Here is an 18,551-nt window from a genome sequence, read left to right on the forward strand (position 1 = left end):
ATCGTTTTAGTTCATCTTTTATGGTTAGATTTTCTTTGGCATTCAGAGCTTATGAATTCAACAAAATGCAAACAGTACAATTTTTCCTTCCATCCCAAAATATAATTCCTAGCTAGTTCATAATTCATTTTTCCTCTTCTAACATTAACAATATTAATTCTCCATTATACTCTTAACATAGAATAAATAAAGCAGCTCTAAGCTGCTAAAATATCAATGTGGTGTATGAGAACATATGCAGTAAATGAAAGTGTTTAATTCCTATTCTTAGAATAAATAAGTACTTTTTTTATGTACAAAATATTTACTTTCCTTTTATAATTCACCCTTAACATTTTCACTTTAAAAGTGTTTAATTAAGATTGAAAAACAGCTAGAAAGGTAAACCAAACCCAAAGAGACCCTAAATATGATTTTTTGTATAACTTACATAAAAACAGAAATCAGCCAAATAAATAGGTAAACAATTTTACAACAGTCGTTAGGAAGCATTTCCTTCCAAACAAATCTTTATGAATCTATACTCCTATACTTACCATTCTTCTGTTTTTCTTCAACTAAAGTACAAAACCTTAAAAAAAAAAAACAGACCATAAAACACATATTTACGTTGTCAACCCTGTCCTGTTCTGAAAAAAAAAACCTGTCCTGTCATTAATGGTAGATGCTTCTTCTGGCAGAAGAGAAGCCAATCATACTATAACATAAACAAGTCAATGGAAATTAGTGCCATTTTCCATCCATCTCTTCCTACTCTTTTCATATGTCAGAACACCAAATTTAGTTGTGGTGTGAAGTTTTTGCATTCCCTTTTGCTGTCCGGCCCGCAGCAAGCAGATGTTTTTCTAATGTCTCTGAACTATGATCATGATGTTTCATTGTCTGCCAAAAGAAGAATAAAAACTTGTGAGTCATTTCAAAGAGAAAAGAATTGGTCATTTCAAAGAGAAAGGAATTAATTGAAACCAGATGCGCGATGAGCCTGCATCTGTGATTTCGTTGAAGCAAGACTAATACGCCAAGTTCGTTTGAAATGTCCCAATTGATCCTACTGAGGGAGAAAAAAGAGCTAACAATTTCATTGAGAAACTTCGACATAACTCCAACCAAAAGGTACCTCTAAGAGGGACGATATTCTCAAACTTCTCTACGACTTTTTACCTTCATAACTAATAAATGTGTGACACATCCCTCACGTCCAAAATTATAACTTCAGAGCATGGTTTTATATCTGCAGATAACTCGCTATCAGATGACCCGACATAGACTAGGTGGCTCTGGTGCCTCAAAAAGGATGATTGTCTCACATGTGACTAGTTATGAAGGCATAGAGCAATTTAAATGTGAGGCATCAGGCATTTTCCCGTTGGAGGTACATCTGAGGATAAAGTTAGGCTCAAATTTCTTTACAGATGAAGAGATTATGATCAGGTAATGGAAGACGAAAGAAACGAGTCTAGAAAATATTAAATTGAACATGATATTCATATGAGGTGTGTAACACCTAAATACAACAAAAGAAGAAACAAATCAAAAGTAAAGACCAGACCATATGGATACCTAGTGTAGAGGAAATATTTATTGTCCTGTAAGAGCGGCTAAGTATGTTAGCATGAAGAGACCTGATTTTAAGCTACATAACAAGGATCTCCTAATCTTCAATTTATAGCGAAGTGTTACAACCTTAGCAGTTTCGGTAGCAAAATTAAGGAATTACCTTCCTCGAGTTGCTGTTCAATTCGAGCAACAATGTGCTTCCCGTATGTATATTTCTTCAAAACATGCACATGTGTTTTTATGCGATTAACTAACAACTTTCGCTGAGTGTCTGTACATGCATCAAGAATCTTCTGGACAACATAATTCGCAAACTGGTCCTTCATCATTATCTGGTATATAGTAAACAGTAAAAGTGACCACAAAAGTTGATGTTATCCTCAGAAATTGAATAATAAAATGCAGGGAAAAAGTTGCCACTGAACTACTAGCGAGAGTCCTGGCAATTAAGTGAACTAATAAACAATTAGTACCTTTATGAGCAATAGTATTAACACGAGTTCGAAAAATACTTGAAAAAAATTCTTTAGTGGCTCAGAAAAAAAACTTTAAAAAAGTGAAGGAATTGTTAATTGTTATAGACAGACACCATCACGCAAGATTTCAAATCTCAATTCAGAAATGCTTCATTAACTTACCAATAAATTATCATTTCCCCCATTCTGCCCAAGAATCTCCTCAACTATAAGCTCCCTGTCAGTCGTACCACCATATTCTAAACATTTCTCAATAACATTAGATGCAAACTTATGCTGGCTGAGTTGTACAACATGCCCAGACAACTTGGTTATAATTTGACATCTTTCTTGAGATTTACCCCTTTCCAACACATGCTGTTAAAGCCAAGAGTGTTCATATTAGTACCCAGAAACAAAGAATAACCACCAAACATGACAGTCAAAGTGGTAAAATGCAACCCAATATCAATGGATCTCGGTCATTGAATCAATAATTAAATCAAATAAAGCTTTGAAAGTACTGAAAATAATTAAAGAAAAAAAATGCCTCTATGAGGCTCACATAGACTGCAAGCACGAAGTTGAGAAAACTGAGTCACCATTTACTCCGCACCAGGATTAAAACATGGCAATAAGGATTGGACTGGTCATGAAAATCACAAGTCATTCACTTAGTATAAATACAGTCACCTATAATTGCTAGCCATTCTTTTAAGGGTGTCGCGAGCACAGTGGTGCTCACCTGGACCTGAATGACCAAATGAATTTGGTCATTCACCGTTAGATCCAAGCTTATTAAATTTAAGCCTTAGGATGATTTGCATCTCCACCACATGATCCTAATAAGCTTGGATCTAACGGTGAATGAACAAATTCATTTGGTCATTCAGGGTCCAGGTGAGCACTACTGGTCGCAAGCAACCAAACTCATTAATACAATTTGTAGATGTAATTAATTAAGGATTAAATACCAATTTTGTCCATTAATAAAGGGAAAAACCGAGTTCATCCACGAAGCGAGAAAGACATCAACTTAATCCGCCTACTCATCATTTATGATCCACATTAATCAACCTGATTTTCTCGGTCAATGGACTGATTTAACAACGCTGAGCTAGTCAGTAGGTCAAACTGATCTTTTTCTCACTTCAAAACCAGTCAAGGCACGCTTTCTCACTTTAGGAACCATATTGGTATTTAATCCAATTACTTCATAGATTATCAATTTTATATGACAAATTATATGATGTATTAGGAACATTAATAAAATCTCATTATGATATCCTTCTCGAGTCTTATAAAATGATTATCAGGATGTATTTTATCTTCATAGCAATTCCTATGCATAGTCCAACTATCAACAATATAATCTATGGTAGCCAAATAATAAATAATAAATGTAGTTTATTTTTGAAAGCAGGTTTACACCTCACATTACGAATTACTATATCTTTAGATCATTACTAGCTATTGCATCATATTATACTAGCTAGTCCTTTTCTGGTAAAATTATACCCAAAAAAAGAAAGCTGTGTATTGTGTGTTCATGCATCAAGATCTAACTCTTGTAGTAATCAGATTACTTTCAAACAAATATCTTTTTAATTACCATACCAACTTATAAAACTAAAAGCAGTATCATCTTTACCATGCCACTATGTATTTACTTGCTCAGTTTCAAGGAAACAAGTTAGAAAACCATGTTGGATGTAGAAAGAAGGAAAAATAAATAACAAAAGAGAAGGCTAACCTGAATATAGTTTCATTGACAGTCAAATATTTGAACTAAAGCTACGACCAATGATCTTAATTCAATCTTCTCAATTAATTTATTTGGACATACTGTGTATAAGTAATCCAAATAATAATACTAAATAGAATTAAACTCCTATTTGGCCCTTGTGGTATCCAAAATTTTGTCATTTGGCCCCTGTGGTATTATTCGATAACATTTGTCCCTTGAAGTATTCCCATATGTAACATTTAACCCATTCTGGATGGGAAAACTAACAGATTTGTTAAAATTTTTACTACATTACACAATTTTTGACAAGTGACAAGTAGATATAACAATTTTTTTAATATTTTTTCCATATAGACTTAATACGTAGATAAATAAGAAAAAAAAAATAATTCCTTGTTTACCCACATATTAAATCTATAAAAAAGGGCGGCCCGGTCGCATTACGCGTCCCCGCTGAGCGAGGGTCCGGGGAGGGGTCCCACCACAAGGGTGTATTGGGGGCAAGCCTTCCCTTGCCAATTTAATTGGCAAGAGGCCGCTCCTAAGACTCGAACCCGTGACCTCAGGTCACACGGCAACAACGTTTTACCGTTGCGCCAAGGCTCGCCCTCACATATTAAATCTATATGGAAATAAAATTAAATCAATTGCCACGTGTATATGTCACGTGTCAAATTGTGTAATGTGGCAAAAAAAATTAACAAGTCGGTTAGCTTTCCATCCAAAATGGCTTAAATGTCACCTATGGGAATAGGTCAAGGGCCAAATGTTACTAAATGATACCACAGGCGGCAAATGACAAAATTTTAGATACCACAAGGGTAAAATATGGGTTTAGTCCTACTAAATAATGAGCATTATGTTTTCTCATTGTAGTTTATTACGGCTTAATCATCTAAATTTTAATTCTGAATGCAAAAAACCTTGGTATTCGTGTAGTATACTGAAACCACTTATTTATTTGCAGTTTGTTTTAACAAAAACCCTAAAATATGAATTAGATAATCTAATCCACCCAGAATATCAGAAGACTCAATTAAAACATCTTCTGAAAAAATTAGCAATGCCTATGAATAAAAGATATAATTCAATAGATGGTCAAGACAATTCTCAAGAAACAACTATGAATAGCTTAAAATGTGAAAATACCAAAAGGGGAAAAAAGGGTGGAGGTATTTCAAACGAAACAAAATTTATCTCAATGTGATAAAACGGAAATGAACCTAACCATGTCATGGTTTATAAGAGAAAAAAAAGGGGGTTGTCCTCCAGATTGATAGAACAGTAATTGATGCCAAATTCTTGATGCAACATCTAAAAAAGGAGCTTTAAAGAACAACTCTAGATAATGAATTGAGAACCCAAAACTTGTTACCCTCCTGCTAGATAGAACATAATAAAAACCCAATTCTTGGCATAACATTTAACAAGAGCCCTAGAAAACAATTCTCTATAAAACAATTTGACAAAGTAAAGTCTGTCAGCCCAAAAATTGTGCTCCTTCTACTTGGAGCTATCACCTATGTTGCACGGAAACGGATACGGAAACGATACTGGGAAACGTAATTTCTGAAAAACATAGGAAACGGAAACGTGGGGGAAACGTGTAAATATTAAAAATATAGGGGCATATTTATAAATATTAAAAATATAATAATACATTAAATAAACAAGATTGAAGAACAAGATGAAGAAAGTTCAAGCTCAATAAGTAATTATCTCCTAAATACAAAGTTTTAAACAGGAACTCCAAAATAGAAACTTTGAATTTCTAGAATTTTAATCGAAATAGGTGGGGAACACCATTTAAAAATTGAGAAACGCGTTTCATATTTTTGGTAATTACGGAGACGTGCCTGGAAACGTTTCGTATCAGTTTCCGAGAGTTTCCGTTTCCCACATCTACCGGAAACGGGGAAACGCTTGTCATGAAGAGTTTCCGTGCATTATAGGCTATCACAAGATATGGTCCTGTGAAAGTCATTTTTTTCGAAGGTCTTCCTACCTAAAACTGCTTCAATTGAAATATAATTTCTTCCATCAAATTCCTTCAAAAGCTATTAACATTCCTACCTTTAGCTTCATTTCTATCTCTTGAGGAAGCAGGCAGTCCCAATAAGTTATCCCTCAGTTTTCAATTCAAGCTAAAGGTGCAGTGAGAATTCAAACCTTTAATTGTTTATGTTACAACATTGGACACTGATCCCAGATATGATGCATTAGTGCCATGCCAAAAAGGTTGTGAAAGACGCAATCGAAAGGTAATTCTTGTAGAAAGCATTTCAGTAGCTAAAGATATTTTCAAATGATAAGAGAGAAATTCAAAGGAAAAAAAAAACTACACTGACCTGTGTCACATAATTGCCATACTGATCCTGAGCAAGTACACAGACTGACTCCAATATCTCATTCACTATAAACTGACATTGTAGGTCATCTGTACAATGCTCCAGAACCCTCTACAATAAACCAAAAGGATTTAAGATTGAAGGGTCTGTAATGCAAAGCCAAAGAAGACTGGAGGAAAGTGAGAACACTGAAGAGGAGTGTCCAAGAACAATACTTTTAAGTGCAATATTCATAATATACCTGTATTACCCGGCATCCATAAGGATGCATAGAAAGTGCTGCTATATGACCACGGAATGCAGAGATTATGAAGTCAATTTTCTCTGCTGGAATGCTTTCAATACACTTCTGAATCACATGGTTTCCATTTTGATCACGTACACATCGCAAAACATGTCCATCCAGTTCACGAACAAGCTGTACTTTCTGATCCAGCTCAATTACCTCAAGTGCCTAACACCATTGCAGATTCCACAATCCAGAAAAGAAATAAAAAGTTTTAACAAATCAACATCTAAGTTTATCATTTCATATCAAAAGCCCTAACAAGATATCATATGGAGAAATCATGTTCCTCAGTCTGTCACCCACACATTCATAGTTTCACGTAACTTCAGGAAATGTAGATATACAGAAAAATCTTACAGCAGTAAACTCCACTCATTGGACTCGTACTTCCTACTAAATCAATATACGGAGATTCAAAGAAGTACGTATCTTCTTTTCTTCACATATAATTTTGCCATTTTTCATTGGACTAAATAAAATGGAAAACCCAAAAGTATAAGGCTTATTTCTACACAAACCTTTTGTATAACACGGCAGCCATACATCTGAAGACTTAAAGGCAAGATCTGGCCAGTGAGCTGATTAGCAAGTTCCTTTCTTTGCTCAGGGGTTCCATACTCAAAAAACTGCAAGTGAATAATAGAAAAAAGACATTAAACAATTAACATGGCCAGAACAGGTTCAACTAAAAAAATAATAAATAAATACATGTATGCATGTGCAAACCTTTTGAAGGACATAATTTCCAAAAACATCAGTCATTAATTTGCGAGCAAATGGAAGAACTTCTTTAAATACAGATGTCTTCTCTTCAGTATTACAGGTTTCCAACTTCTGTTGAATAAATCGGCTTCCATGTTGATCAGCACTGAATTTTAAAAGCCTATCATTTGACTTCCCACGCAGAAATTTTAAAAACTAGGTAAATTAAAAAATATCATGACTTGCCTAAATTCAACAATATTCCCAGCAATATCAGATAGCTCAAATCTGCGGCCTTTACCAGATTTCAGCTCCTCAAGAAAATTACATACTTTTGTATCATTAAAACTTTCTGGTCCTCTTTGACCTTGCCATCCAGAATATGCAGCTGCATATCTACCAGCACCCAGTGAAAACTTCATTTCATCTCTCCCTCCAGAACTCCCTGTGCCACTCATAGGTGATCCTGGCAACACTGAACTAGCAAGCGATGATGATGGATACTGCATCGTAACACCCATGTTTGATGGGCCAGTAAAATAATGAGGACTAATTAAACCTCCTCTTCCTTGGTAGAGCATATTCACTCCACTTATCTGGTGATGCAATTTCTGGTTGTCCAAGCCAGCAACATCAGGTGCCTGCTTTGTTTCAGGAACACTACTTTGGCTCCCAATAAGACCAGCTCCAGAAGCCAGTGGATCAAATTGACCAGAGATATCGTATATCTGTCCATAAGGCTGCTGATAGTAATGCACATATGAAGGATCAGCAAACTGAGGTTGCAATTGGTATCCAAGCTGTCCGTAAAATTTGTTCAAATGCTGCAGATCAGTTCCATGTGGAATGCTCCCCCCAGTTGAAGCCCCATGCATGCGAGGACTGAAGTTATGGCCAGAAGTCCCATCAAAAACCACGGGTACAGCACCATGAGGAGGGTATCCAGCCATAAATGGTGGAACAACAGAAGAATTTATAGCATACCCTCCAACACTATATTGTGGAGGATATAATCCAGAAGGCTGTAAACTAGAGTAAAATGGATTTGATGAAGTCATATAAGCTGCTGCAGAAGCATAAAGAGGAGGTGTGAATCCAGATGACTGTAATACTGGCTGCACCTCTCCTGAGAACTTTGAGGGGCTATGGATAAATTGATCCATCCCAATGTATGTGGAACTTAATCCTCGAGCACCCATATGAGACTTTGCATTTTGGGCTTGAAGTGAGTTGCTCTGTTGTTGAAGTACTTGATGGTGCAGCATTTTTCCCTGAAAGTTATATTGCCATTGTTGTTGATACTTTTGCTCTTTCGAAAGGCTAGAAATATTAAGATCCCCTGTTGCAGATACAAGAGCATTAACATCTGTACTGTTTGGATTTCCTCTGAGAAGAGGTTGCATGGATTGGGTGTTTCCTGTACATTTAAGAGGTGATGAACTTGAAACAGGTGAAGTTGAGGGATTGGCATTTAACAATAGCCCTTCCCTATCTGTACTTATGGTTGACCTAGTACTATTTGATGTGCGGATACGGGGATTATGCAAGGAATTGCAATCAGCCTCATGATCAACTGATTCATCTGTTGTTCCAGAACTTAAGGAATGAGACTGTTTATATACAGGGGATGGAGTGCGCGGATAATCTTCCTGCGTATTCAAACGAAAGATTATGATATTTTGTAGAAAGGAACAAAGACGAGGAATGGTAATAAAGTTAGCCAATGGAGAAATTTACCATCAAATTTGTTCCAGCAATGGTAACTTACTGTCAGAGTAATTGAAGCTCAAAGTATGTAAAATAATCACAGAGAGAAAGATTACCTGAATTAAATTAACCAAGCTTCTCGAATGACCTACTAATGGAGATGCATTCTCTTCAGACCAAAATCCATGGACTGGATCCACCCTGTCATCAGACGGCTGATGGGGAGAGTGGTCATCTTCAGACTCTTCCTTGTGCGTAGCAAGTGTAGCTTGTGACATATTCAAGGAACTGTTAGTGCCATCATCTACTGAAGTCAAACCCACATTATTGACAGGCCTACCAATGTGGCAGCTTAGAAGTCGATTCTCCTTAAAAATGGGTGGCACTGGAAGCCTAGGGTTCAGATTACCTTTGGGCTCTTTGCAAGCCAAATATGATTGCCTCTCTGGCTCAGAGTTTTGAACAGAAACATTTACATTCCCAAAGTTAGAGTTTTGCTGGAAAATGAGATTATTTATGGCTAAAATTGAACCTTCCATGATTGGAGGTGCACTTCCACTCCGATTGGGGACCATGTCTCTCCCATTGCCACGGAACCTCTGACCATTCTTCAGCAATCCTATATCCTCCATAGCCATACTAGGAGTTGATGGTGCAAAAGTTGAAGTATCATTATGGGGAGGCATCCTTAGAGGATTTTCAGTTGCCATATTACTAGAGCACTCAACTCATGTCCAATAATCCCCTGAAAATGAAGCTTTCCATCTCCCATGAGTGATCCCTCAATTAACAAGTGATAAGGAGGGGATAGACACAGAAAGACGGGGGAGGGAGAGAGAGAGAAATGACTAGAAGGGATATAAAAAGGAAAAGTTAAAGGTAAAGGTAAAACACAATGTTCGTAGCATTAGTAAACAGACACCAGATTACATTAGATGGCATCACATATGGAACATAACACATACTAACACTGAGTTTCCCTCAATCAAAAGTTATAATTGAGCTTTTTTGAAGCCACTAGAATTTAAAAACTAACACATCAAGTAAATTGAATATATGAACCAATTATATACAATCGCATAGAACCAAATGAAATCCAGATAATGTATTCAAGCACGTAAAAGGAAACCAATTTAAAATATAAAAATCAGAATTTAGTAACTTAAAGGATTAAAGCCCAATTTGGCACGTGGTATCCAAAATTTTGTCATTTTTCCCCAATGCTATCATTTGGTAACATTTGCCCCTGAGGTATTTGTTGAGATTTTGTTGTTTGATTCAAAGTTTGTTTGGATGCTTATTTAGTTAGTGAGATAAGTAGTGAGATTTTATTGTTTCCTTTAAAATCTCTCTTTTTTGTTGCAGTATAAGCCTATAAAAGACCATAAATCTGTATCTTTCAATTGTGCAAAACATTGACACATTGAATAAAATTATATTTTTCTCAAAAAATACCAACAATTGGTATCACGAGCCTCATTGATCTTTAAGGGATATGTGAGTTTTTTTTAAAGAAAACCCAACCATGGCTTCCAACCACAAATTACCAAATTTGGGCTGTCAAAATGAAAGCTCATCTGAGAGGTTTGGGTTTATGGCTGAGAGAGGCATACCATCCCTTAGAAACAATCCAACACTAAATCAAATCAAAGCTCATGAAGATGAATTAACAAAGGCTCCAAGAGCTTTATCAATAATTCATGCTGCTGTTTCAGAATCAATTTTCACAAGAATCATGATTTGTGAAACAGGAAAAGAGGTTTGGGATAAGTTAAAAGAACTTTACCAAGGCAATGAAAGAACAAGGAGGATGCAAGTCTTGAATCTCAAAAGGGATTTAGAGACTCTAAGTATGAAAGAAAAAGAGTCGATTCATGAGTATTATGACAAATTGATGGCGGTGGTGCTGATGGGAGAAAATCTAGCAGACAGTATAAATTGTAGAAAAATTGTTTGTGAGCTTGCCTGAAAGGTTGGAGGCAAAACTGTCATCTCTTGAAGATTCAAGAGATATAAGTAAATTATCTTTATCCGAATCAATTAATTCTTTGCAGACTCAAGAACAAACAAGGGCAATGAGAAATGGAGAAAATGAAAAAGTGGTTGAGGAAGCTATTTTTTGTCAAAACTTCAAAAGGAAAAATGAAAATTGTAGTCATTGCGAGAAACATGGTCATAAAAAAAAAAGACTGTCAGTGTTTGAAATGTAAGAAATTTGGGCACATTGGAAGGAATTGCAGAAATAATAAAACAGAAGAAGCATATGATTTCGACGAAGAATTACCATTTTAATATTGGAGAGAAGTACTCCAATAAGTGAAGGAGGGTGAGAAGTGCACCCAGAAGTCATTTATGGTGAGAAGTGCACCGAGAAGCCATTTGCGGGAGAAGTGCTCCGATTACAAATGATGATAGGAAGTACATATGTAAAAAAAAAAAAAAAAAAAAAAAAAACTCTCAATCGGGAGGGAATGTTGAGATTTTATTTTTTTTACTAAGTCTCTTTTACTGGGTACTTATTTTGTTAGTCAGATAAGTAGTGAGATTTTATTGTTTCCTATAAAAACTCCCCTTTTTGTTGCAGTATAAGCCTGTAAAGGACAATAAATCTGTATCTTTCAATTGTGCAAAACATTGACAGATTGAATAAAATTGTTAGCACCATTTTCTTATTAATTTCTTCTGTATTTTTCTCAAAAAATCCCAACAGTATTCCCATATGTGAGGTTTAACCCATTTTGAACGGAAAATTAACCAATTTGTTAATTCTTGTAGCATGACACAATTTTTGACACGTGACATGTCCACATGTCAATTGTTTTAATTATTTTTTTTTCATATAGACTTAATATATGTTCTTATTCATCCATATATTGAATCTAAATGGAAAAAAATAATTGAAACAATTGACATGTCACGTGTCAAAAAATTGTGTCATGCGGCAAGAATTAACAAATCAGTTAACTTTTCATCCAAAATGGGTTAAATGTCACATATGGGAACAACTAGAGGGCAAATGACAAAATTTTAGATACAACTCTAGATAAGCCTTTATGCCTTAAATTATGAAGAACTAGGAAATCAAAGAAAGCAACACTTCAACAACCAAAAAACAATTAAAGCAACTCTAACCTAGTTCAAATGAGCTCTTACCTTCTTTCCGAATTCAGGCATAAAAGTAGCAAACTTTCCCTTGCATGTTTCCGTAATTCTCAGCACCCAAAGAAAAGAGTAAACGAAAATGGCTATCGATCAACAATTCAGCTAATCAGCATAAACACAAGCCTATCTAGCATCAAATAGCATACCTCACACACAAAATAACATATACTAGCTCCATAAAAAATGGCTAGAATCGAATTCAAGCTTGCAGAAACGGAAGCAAATAAACAGAGGAACAATAACCTATGAAGCTTATATTGGTGGAGTTCCAGAGAAAGGAGGAAGTAAGTATTGTATAAGCAAAAATAACAAGTTGAGTCTTGAAACCCTAAACGAAATAGAGAAGATTCTCTTACCTAGCAAGTGATGAAGAAGATTCACTGTGGAGAACCCTAGATTCCTTCTAGAGAGAGAGAGAGAGACTGGCTCTAAAATGACATATTTGGCTTTAGTCTGTCAGGACAAAGTTTTTAAAAAATGTTTGATCGGGAAAAACTACGAAGCAGAAAGTTGCTGCTTCCAGTCCACGTTTTTGCTATTTTTCCGAGTTTTAGATAAAACAAAACGACGAGACTTGGCGTGGATAGAGTGTTTTGACCCACAGGTGAGGAGTTGTCCAAGTTTAGTTTTTTTATAGTATTTTTTATTTATGACTTTTGACTTTTTGATGTTTTATCTTCTCTCTTTGAAAATGCCAAAATATATTTGATAAATCATCCTTTAAAGGCAAAATTCTTGCCAACTATGTTTTCTTTTATTCTGTATTTAACCATTGTTTGGCTCTTTCGTGGGAAATTGCGGACGTGTCAGAGAATTATAGTATTTTTGAACTATAGAGTGAAATTGAGTGCGCTTTCTGACTTCTACGTAACAAACGATTGTAAGAATTAAAGAGATTGAAAATTCCTAAAGGATTCGATTATCAAAACGATACCGACCTTACAGAAAATGATTAAAGAACAAATAAAATAAAATTGAAAGGAAAGGAAAGGAAAGGAAATGATGTGCTTGGATTGAAATTAAACTGAATGTTTATAGACTGAGAAATAAAATTGAAAAAAAAAACTGAAACTGAGAATTCTAAATTGCTGAAGTCTAGAGATAATTTGTTAGAGTTTTGCTTGGGTGTGTGTTGAGTTGTTGAGTTGTCATCGTGATTCCTTGCTTTTATAGACATTGGGATAACTCCCTTCTTCATTCCACAAGTCACGTTCTCCACCATATTGAGCAATTGCTTCGCTTTGACTTCCACGATGAAATTGATTATAATGCTTTCTAACTTTCCTGATTTTAATCGGCTCACAAAATACACGTTAGAAATATTAAATGGCCTCATGATCCCTTATGTTTACCTCAAGTATCCCATGGTGTTCACTCTAGGAAGTTGGTTTCCCACGAGGTACACTATATATGAAGTTGGTTTTCCACAAGGTGCACTATATAGAAGTTGGTTTCCCACGAGGTGCACTATACAAGAAGTTGGTTTCCCCTAAGGCACACTACATAGGAAGGTTTCCCACGAGATACACTATATAGGAAGTTAGTTTCCCACGAGGTATACTATTTGAGATGTTTCCCCTGAGGGAAACTGAGGTTCATTCTAGGAAATTCTAAGTGAACGATGTACTGTAAAAACATGAAAAGTTTTCTAAAATGAAAAGTTTCCTAAGCAGACTTTTTAAGAAAAAGTTTCTTAAAAAGAAAAGTTTATCCCATGAAAAGTACAAACCAGAGTGTGCAATAAGAAAACTTTATTTTTGATGCAAACAAACAACTATTAATAATTTTGAAGATGGTTATTAGTCTTTTTTTTTTAATTTATTTAAAGTATTTATTAACTCGGTGGCTTAGTTAAAATGATCTATAAGTTTGTCCGAATTTGTTCTAAACTAATTTATTGGTTCTTTAGATAATGTGTGGTTCAATTTATCCAAATTGGTAGTGTTAACTTTTTGGTTAGTTGCTTTTTATTGCATCTCTAATAAAGGATACCTTAAAAGTTGAAAAATATTGACAAATTTCTTATCTGGTAAAGAGTTTTTAGGAGTAATATTAGAGGTTTGAGCATTTTAGAGGTTTTGACCAGTCAAACCTTTAATATTGGTATTTGGTGAATAAATGTTTGAAAAGGTTTATTCGGTCCAAAAAAACTAATTTTGAAAAAACTGGTTTTAGGAGTTTTTTCAATTAGCCTATTGCTTCATATCTTTTGAAGAATATTTTTACCTTTAATTACTACCTTTTAACCCAAAATAAAAAGCTTTATCATGTATTTATTTATCATTTTACACAAACAACTATTAATCGGTTAAGTTTTACCAAACAAGTTTACACAACCAGCTAGTCAAAACAGCTAACCAAAAAATAAAAGATAAAAAAAAAAAAGCTAACCAAAAAATAATTAGCTAACGGTTAATGTAATCAGCTAAAAACTTTACAGCTTAGTTATCTGTCAAACATGACCAAAACTTAACACACTATCTCAAAATATAATAGTATTTTGTTTCATTTCTTATCACTTTTGGCAATTTTTATTAAAAAAAAATACTCTAATATTAAGCAACTCTAAAAGTTGTCTTCATGATACCACAAATTATTATTTTATATATACTTTATTTTAATTATAAATATTAATACATTTTTAAAAAATTTATAACTTTTAGCAACTTTTATTAAAAAAAAGTACTTTAATATTTTTTTTTATCTTAAAAAAAATATTAAGCAACTCTCAAAAGTTGTCTTCATGATACCACGCATTATTATTTTATATATATACTTTATTTTAATTATAAATATTAATGCATTTAAAAAAAATTATAAATATTAGTAATGCATAAGTTATTTGTTTTTTTTAATCTGTATAGTGCATATTATTTTTTTTGGACAGTCCGTTTTTTAGTGTTTTTTTTAAATAGATTTTTTGGGTGTTGTTAAACTTTGTCACTTTTTCCCACCTTTAGTCACCGGAAAGGACGAAAATGTCTTTTCAGGTGTTGGGGTGGGGAAGGGGCTTATTTTTTTCCACGGTCGGCTGAGCTTCTAGGCAATTGCCTAGGGCCTCCTAAAAATTAGGGCCTCATATATATTATTATAGTAATATATAGGTTAGTTTGGTTAATTGGTAAAAAAAAAGAGCTGTGATAAATTTGCTACATATATAAGATTTTAAGTAAAAAAAAAATGAAAGTACAAAATATTACCATATTTTATTTTTGGAAGGATAAAAGAGGCCCACTCAATTGACTAAATGCTAGTAAGTAGATCATTATCTCCTCTTTTTGTGTTTAATCAGAAAAGAGAGCTGGGATAAATTTGCTACATATATAAGATTTTAAGTAAAAAAAAAAATTGTCAGTTTTTGGAAAGTACAAAATATTGCCATATTTTATTTTTGGAAGGATAAAAGAGGCTCCACTCAATTGACTAAATGCTAGTAAGTAGATCATTATCTCCTCTTTTTGTGTTTGATCATAGACTTGGAAAAGAAAACAGATTCAATTGTATCAGTTTTCTAACGTTAAAAAACTTGAAAACACAAGATCAGTCCTTATAAATTGAGTTCTTTACAATTAAATTTCTCCACTACAAGTTCTTCTTTATATTCACTTACAATTGTGTTCAACTATAATTATTCTAATCTGGTTCTCTACAAGTTCTTCTTCATACTCACTTACAATTTTGCTCAACTATTCTAATCTGGATTGATTTTTGTTCACTGATTCATCTTATCAGGTATAAAATTATTGTTCCCCATTTAATACTTCCTTTAATGTTTCTTTAGGTGACTTTGCTATATTTTTTATAGTTTCCCTATTTTGTTTGTTATTTTTATATATTTTCTTTATTTAAATTGAAAATTGCAATTTATAATGAAGAGAAAATACGAATCTGGTTATGAAAAAAGACAAAAGAAAGAAAGAGCCGAAGAATTCGTACAATCACAAAAAGGAGCTCTTAATAAGTTTTTGATAAAAACTACATCAACATCACATGAACCAGAAAATGATATGGTTATGGAGGAGTCTAGAAGTATAGAAATCAATATGGAAGTATTAGATGAGAATGTTGATAATCAAACGGATTTAGGTTCAGATATTAATCTAGAAGATTTAAATAATCAAACAATTGATGTCTATGATCCTGGAAATTGAAAAAATATTGATGTGAAACTTAGAGATTTGATAGTAGAAAAAGGCCCAATAAGGGAGGATGATATATATTTTCCAAAAGATGAACATAATAGACATTTTTCTTCTACATATTATATGCAAAAATTGCCAAATGGAGAATCATATGATAGAAGATGGCTTATATATTCAAAAAAAATGTGATAAAGTGTACTGTTTTTGTTGTAAGCTATTTGGTTCAAAAATTCAATTAGCTACCGAAGGTACACGAGATTGGAAAAATCTTGATCAGAAACTTAAAAGTCATGAGATTAGCAATGACCATATTCTTAATAGGGTTAATTACAAAAAACTACTCTGTGGTTTGGCCGATTTGCGATCTGGTACCTGTGGTATTTTTTGTTACAAACAGGTACCTGTGGTTGTCGCCGTTACCAAAATCAAGGAAACGGAAAATTGACTGTTAAATTACAGGGGTATTTTCAGAAACAGATTTTTTTTGACTTTTTTTTTACTTTTTTGTTGACTTCTCTCTTTCCTCCTCTCCTTTTCTTCTTTAACGATTTTCTCTCTCTTCTTTTCTTCTTCTCTTCTCCTTCATCTTCCTTCATCTTCTTCTTCCTTTCTTCTCTTCTTCCCCATTTCTTTTTCTTTTTCTTCTTCTTCCCCATTTCTTCTTCTTCTTTTCTTCTCTTTTTCCCCATTTCTTTTTCTTTTTCTTCTTCTTCTTTCTCATTTCTTCTTCTTCCTTTCTTCTCTTCTTCCCCATCTTCTTTTTTTGTTTTTCATTTCTGGTAAATTCCAGAATTCTGGAATTCTGGAATTTCCAGAATTCTGGAATTTTTGGAATTCCAAAATTCTGGAAATTCTAGAAAATTCCAGAATTTCCAGAGTTCTGGAATTCTGGAAATTCTGGAATTCCAGAAATTCCAGAATTCTGGAAATCTGGAATTTCTGGAATTCCAGATTTCCAGAATTCTAGAATTTCCAGAAATTCCAGAATTCTGGAATTCACCAGAAGAAAAAAAAAGGAGAAGAAGAAGAAGAGAGGAGGAAGAAGAAGAAAAGAGAAGAAAGGAGAAGAAGAAGAAAAGAGAAGAAAGGAGAAGAAGAAGAAGAAGAAGAAGAAGAAAGGAGAATATGGAGAAGACGAAGAACATCGATGGAGAAGACGAAGAACGTGGATGGAGAAGAGAGAAGGGTGAGAGAGAGAAAGAAAAAATTAAAAAAAAATTAAAAAATCAAATTTCTGAAATTACCCCTATGCCACGTCAGCTTTTTAACAGAATTCTAACCGTCTCCTTGATTTTGCTAACGGTGACAACCACGAGTACCTGTTTGTAACAAAAAATACCACAGGTACCAGATCGCAAATCGGCCAAACCACAGGGTAGTTTTTTGTAATTAACCCTTCTTAATATGACTAGGTGGTTAGAGTTAGAAGTGAGATTGTCTAACAATAAAGTGATTGACAAAAGCTTGCAAGAAAAAATAAACAGGGAAAAGGAACATTGGAAGCAAGTCTTAGTTAGAATAATTGATGTGGTTAAAACTTTAGCTAAGAATAACTTGGCTTTTCGCGGAACTAATGAAAAAATTTATGAAAATAATAATGGAAACTTTTTAAGTTTAATGGAGATGATAGCTGAATTTGATCCTGTAATGCAAGAACATTTGCGAAGGATTCAACACAAAGAAATCCGATCTCACTATTTAGGACATAATATTCAAAATGAATTAATTGAATTATTGGCAAATGGGGTAAGGTGCACAATAATAAAAAAGATAAAACAAATGAAATATTTTTCTATTATTTTAGATTGTACTCCTGATATTAGTCACCAAGAACAAATGACTCTTATATTAAGATGTGTAGATACTAATGCAAATCCAATAAGAGTAGTTGAACATTTTATTGAATTTTTAAAAGTAGACGATACTTCTGGAAAAGGTCTTTTTGATGAGCTTGTAAATAGAATGGATAAATATTAACTGGATATTAGTAATATAAGAAGACAAGGATATGATAATGGATCCAATATGAAGGGAAACAAACAAGGAGTCCAAAGAAGGCTTTTGGATAGAAATCCAAGAGCATTTTACACACTTTGTGGTTGTCATAGTTTGAATTTGGTTCTTTGTGACATGTCTAATTCATGCGAGAAAGCTATATTTTTTTTGGCATTTTACAACGCATATATACTATATTTGCCTCTTCTACAAAAAGATGGGAAATTTTGAAAGCTCATGTTACTATTTCAGTTAAACCATTATCACAAACACGGTGGGAAAGTCGAGTTGAAAGTGTCAAAGCTATAAGATTTCAGATTTCAAATATTATAGATGCTTTAGAAAACTTAGCTAAAGTTAGTGATGATCCTAAAATAAAGAGTGAAGCTAAAAGCTTAATAAAATATGAAATGCAAGATTTTGAGTTTTTGTTAAGTTTGATTATTT

At 33.8% G+C, this 18,551-nt stretch overlaps 2 protein-coding genes across 4 annotated transcripts; one reads left to right on the forward strand and one right to left on the reverse strand.

Moving 5' to 3' along the window:
* Positions 1 to 382: 382 nt before the first annotated feature.
* LOC136202137 (pumilio homolog 6, chloroplastic) lies at positions 383 to 12,481 on the reverse strand. Of its 3 annotated transcripts, XM_065992629.1 has the most exons (11): positions 12,324 to 12,472; positions 11,959 to 12,050; positions 8,922 to 9,550; positions 7,345 to 8,747; positions 7,123 to 7,264; positions 6,915 to 7,022; positions 6,349 to 6,561; positions 6,108 to 6,218; positions 2,196 to 2,390; positions 1,718 to 1,889; positions 383 to 882 (listed from the first exon to the last, which is right to left on the reverse strand). In XM_065992629.1, the coding sequence occupies exons 3-11, from the start codon at positions 9,513 to 9,515 to the stop codon at positions 866 to 868; spliced, it is 2,955 nt and encodes a 984-aa protein (XP_065848701.1). In that variant the 5' UTR covers positions 9,516 to 9,550; positions 11,959 to 12,050; positions 12,324 to 12,472; the 3' UTR covers positions 383 to 865. The 3 variants fall into 3 exon arrangements, with proteins under 3 accessions (XP_065848701.1, XP_065848699.1, XP_065848700.1); XM_065992627.1 differs by lacking the exon at positions 11,959 to 12,050 and having other exon boundaries at positions 12,324 to 12,481; XM_065992628.1 differs by lacking the exon at positions 12,324 to 12,472 and having other exon boundaries at positions 11,959 to 12,317.
* Positions 12,482 to 17,513: 5,032 nt separating this feature from the next.
* LOC136203983 (uncharacterized) lies at positions 17,514 to 18,086 on the forward strand. The gene is made up of 2 exons (XM_065995191.1): positions 17,514 to 17,880; positions 18,019 to 18,086. Exons 1-2 carry the CDS (start codon positions 17,514 to 17,516, stop codon positions 18,084 to 18,086), a joined length of 435 nt encoding a protein of 144 aa, XP_065851263.1.
* The last annotated feature ends 465 nt before the right edge of the window (positions 18,087 to 18,551 follow it).

This window comes from Euphorbia lathyris, chromosome 8 (assembly GCF_963576675.1).
Source record: "Euphorbia lathyris chromosome 8, ddEupLath1.1, whole genome shotgun sequence".
Taxonomy (NCBI): Eukaryota; Viridiplantae; Streptophyta; class Magnoliopsida; order Malpighiales; family Euphorbiaceae; genus Euphorbia; species Euphorbia lathyris.

What these genes read in the sequence shown, in the direction of transcription:
- LOC136202137 (XM_065992627.1), bottom strand. Translation starts at nt 9,515, where the DNA reads ATGGCAACTGAAAATCCTCTAAGGATGCCTCCCCATAATGATACTTCA. An exon ending in GAAATTATGTCCTTCAAAAG is followed by an intron (nt 7,023 to 7,122) that starts GTTTGCACATGC and finishes ATTCACTTGCAG; the next exon opens with TTTTTTGAGTATGGAACCCC. An exon ending in GCTGCCGTGTTATACAAAAG is followed by an intron (nt 6,562 to 6,914) that starts GTTTGTGTAGAA and finishes CAATGGTGTTAG; the next exon opens with GCACTTGAGGTAATTGAGCT.
- LOC136203983 (XM_065995191.1), top strand. Translation starts at nt 17,514, where the DNA reads ATGACTAGGTGGTTAGAGTTAGAAGTGAGATTGTCTAACAATAAAGTG. An exon ending in GTGCACAATAATAAAAAAGA is followed by an intron (nt 17,881 to 18,018) that starts TAAAACAAATGA and finishes TTATTGAATTTT; the next exon opens with TAAAAGTAGACGATACTTCT.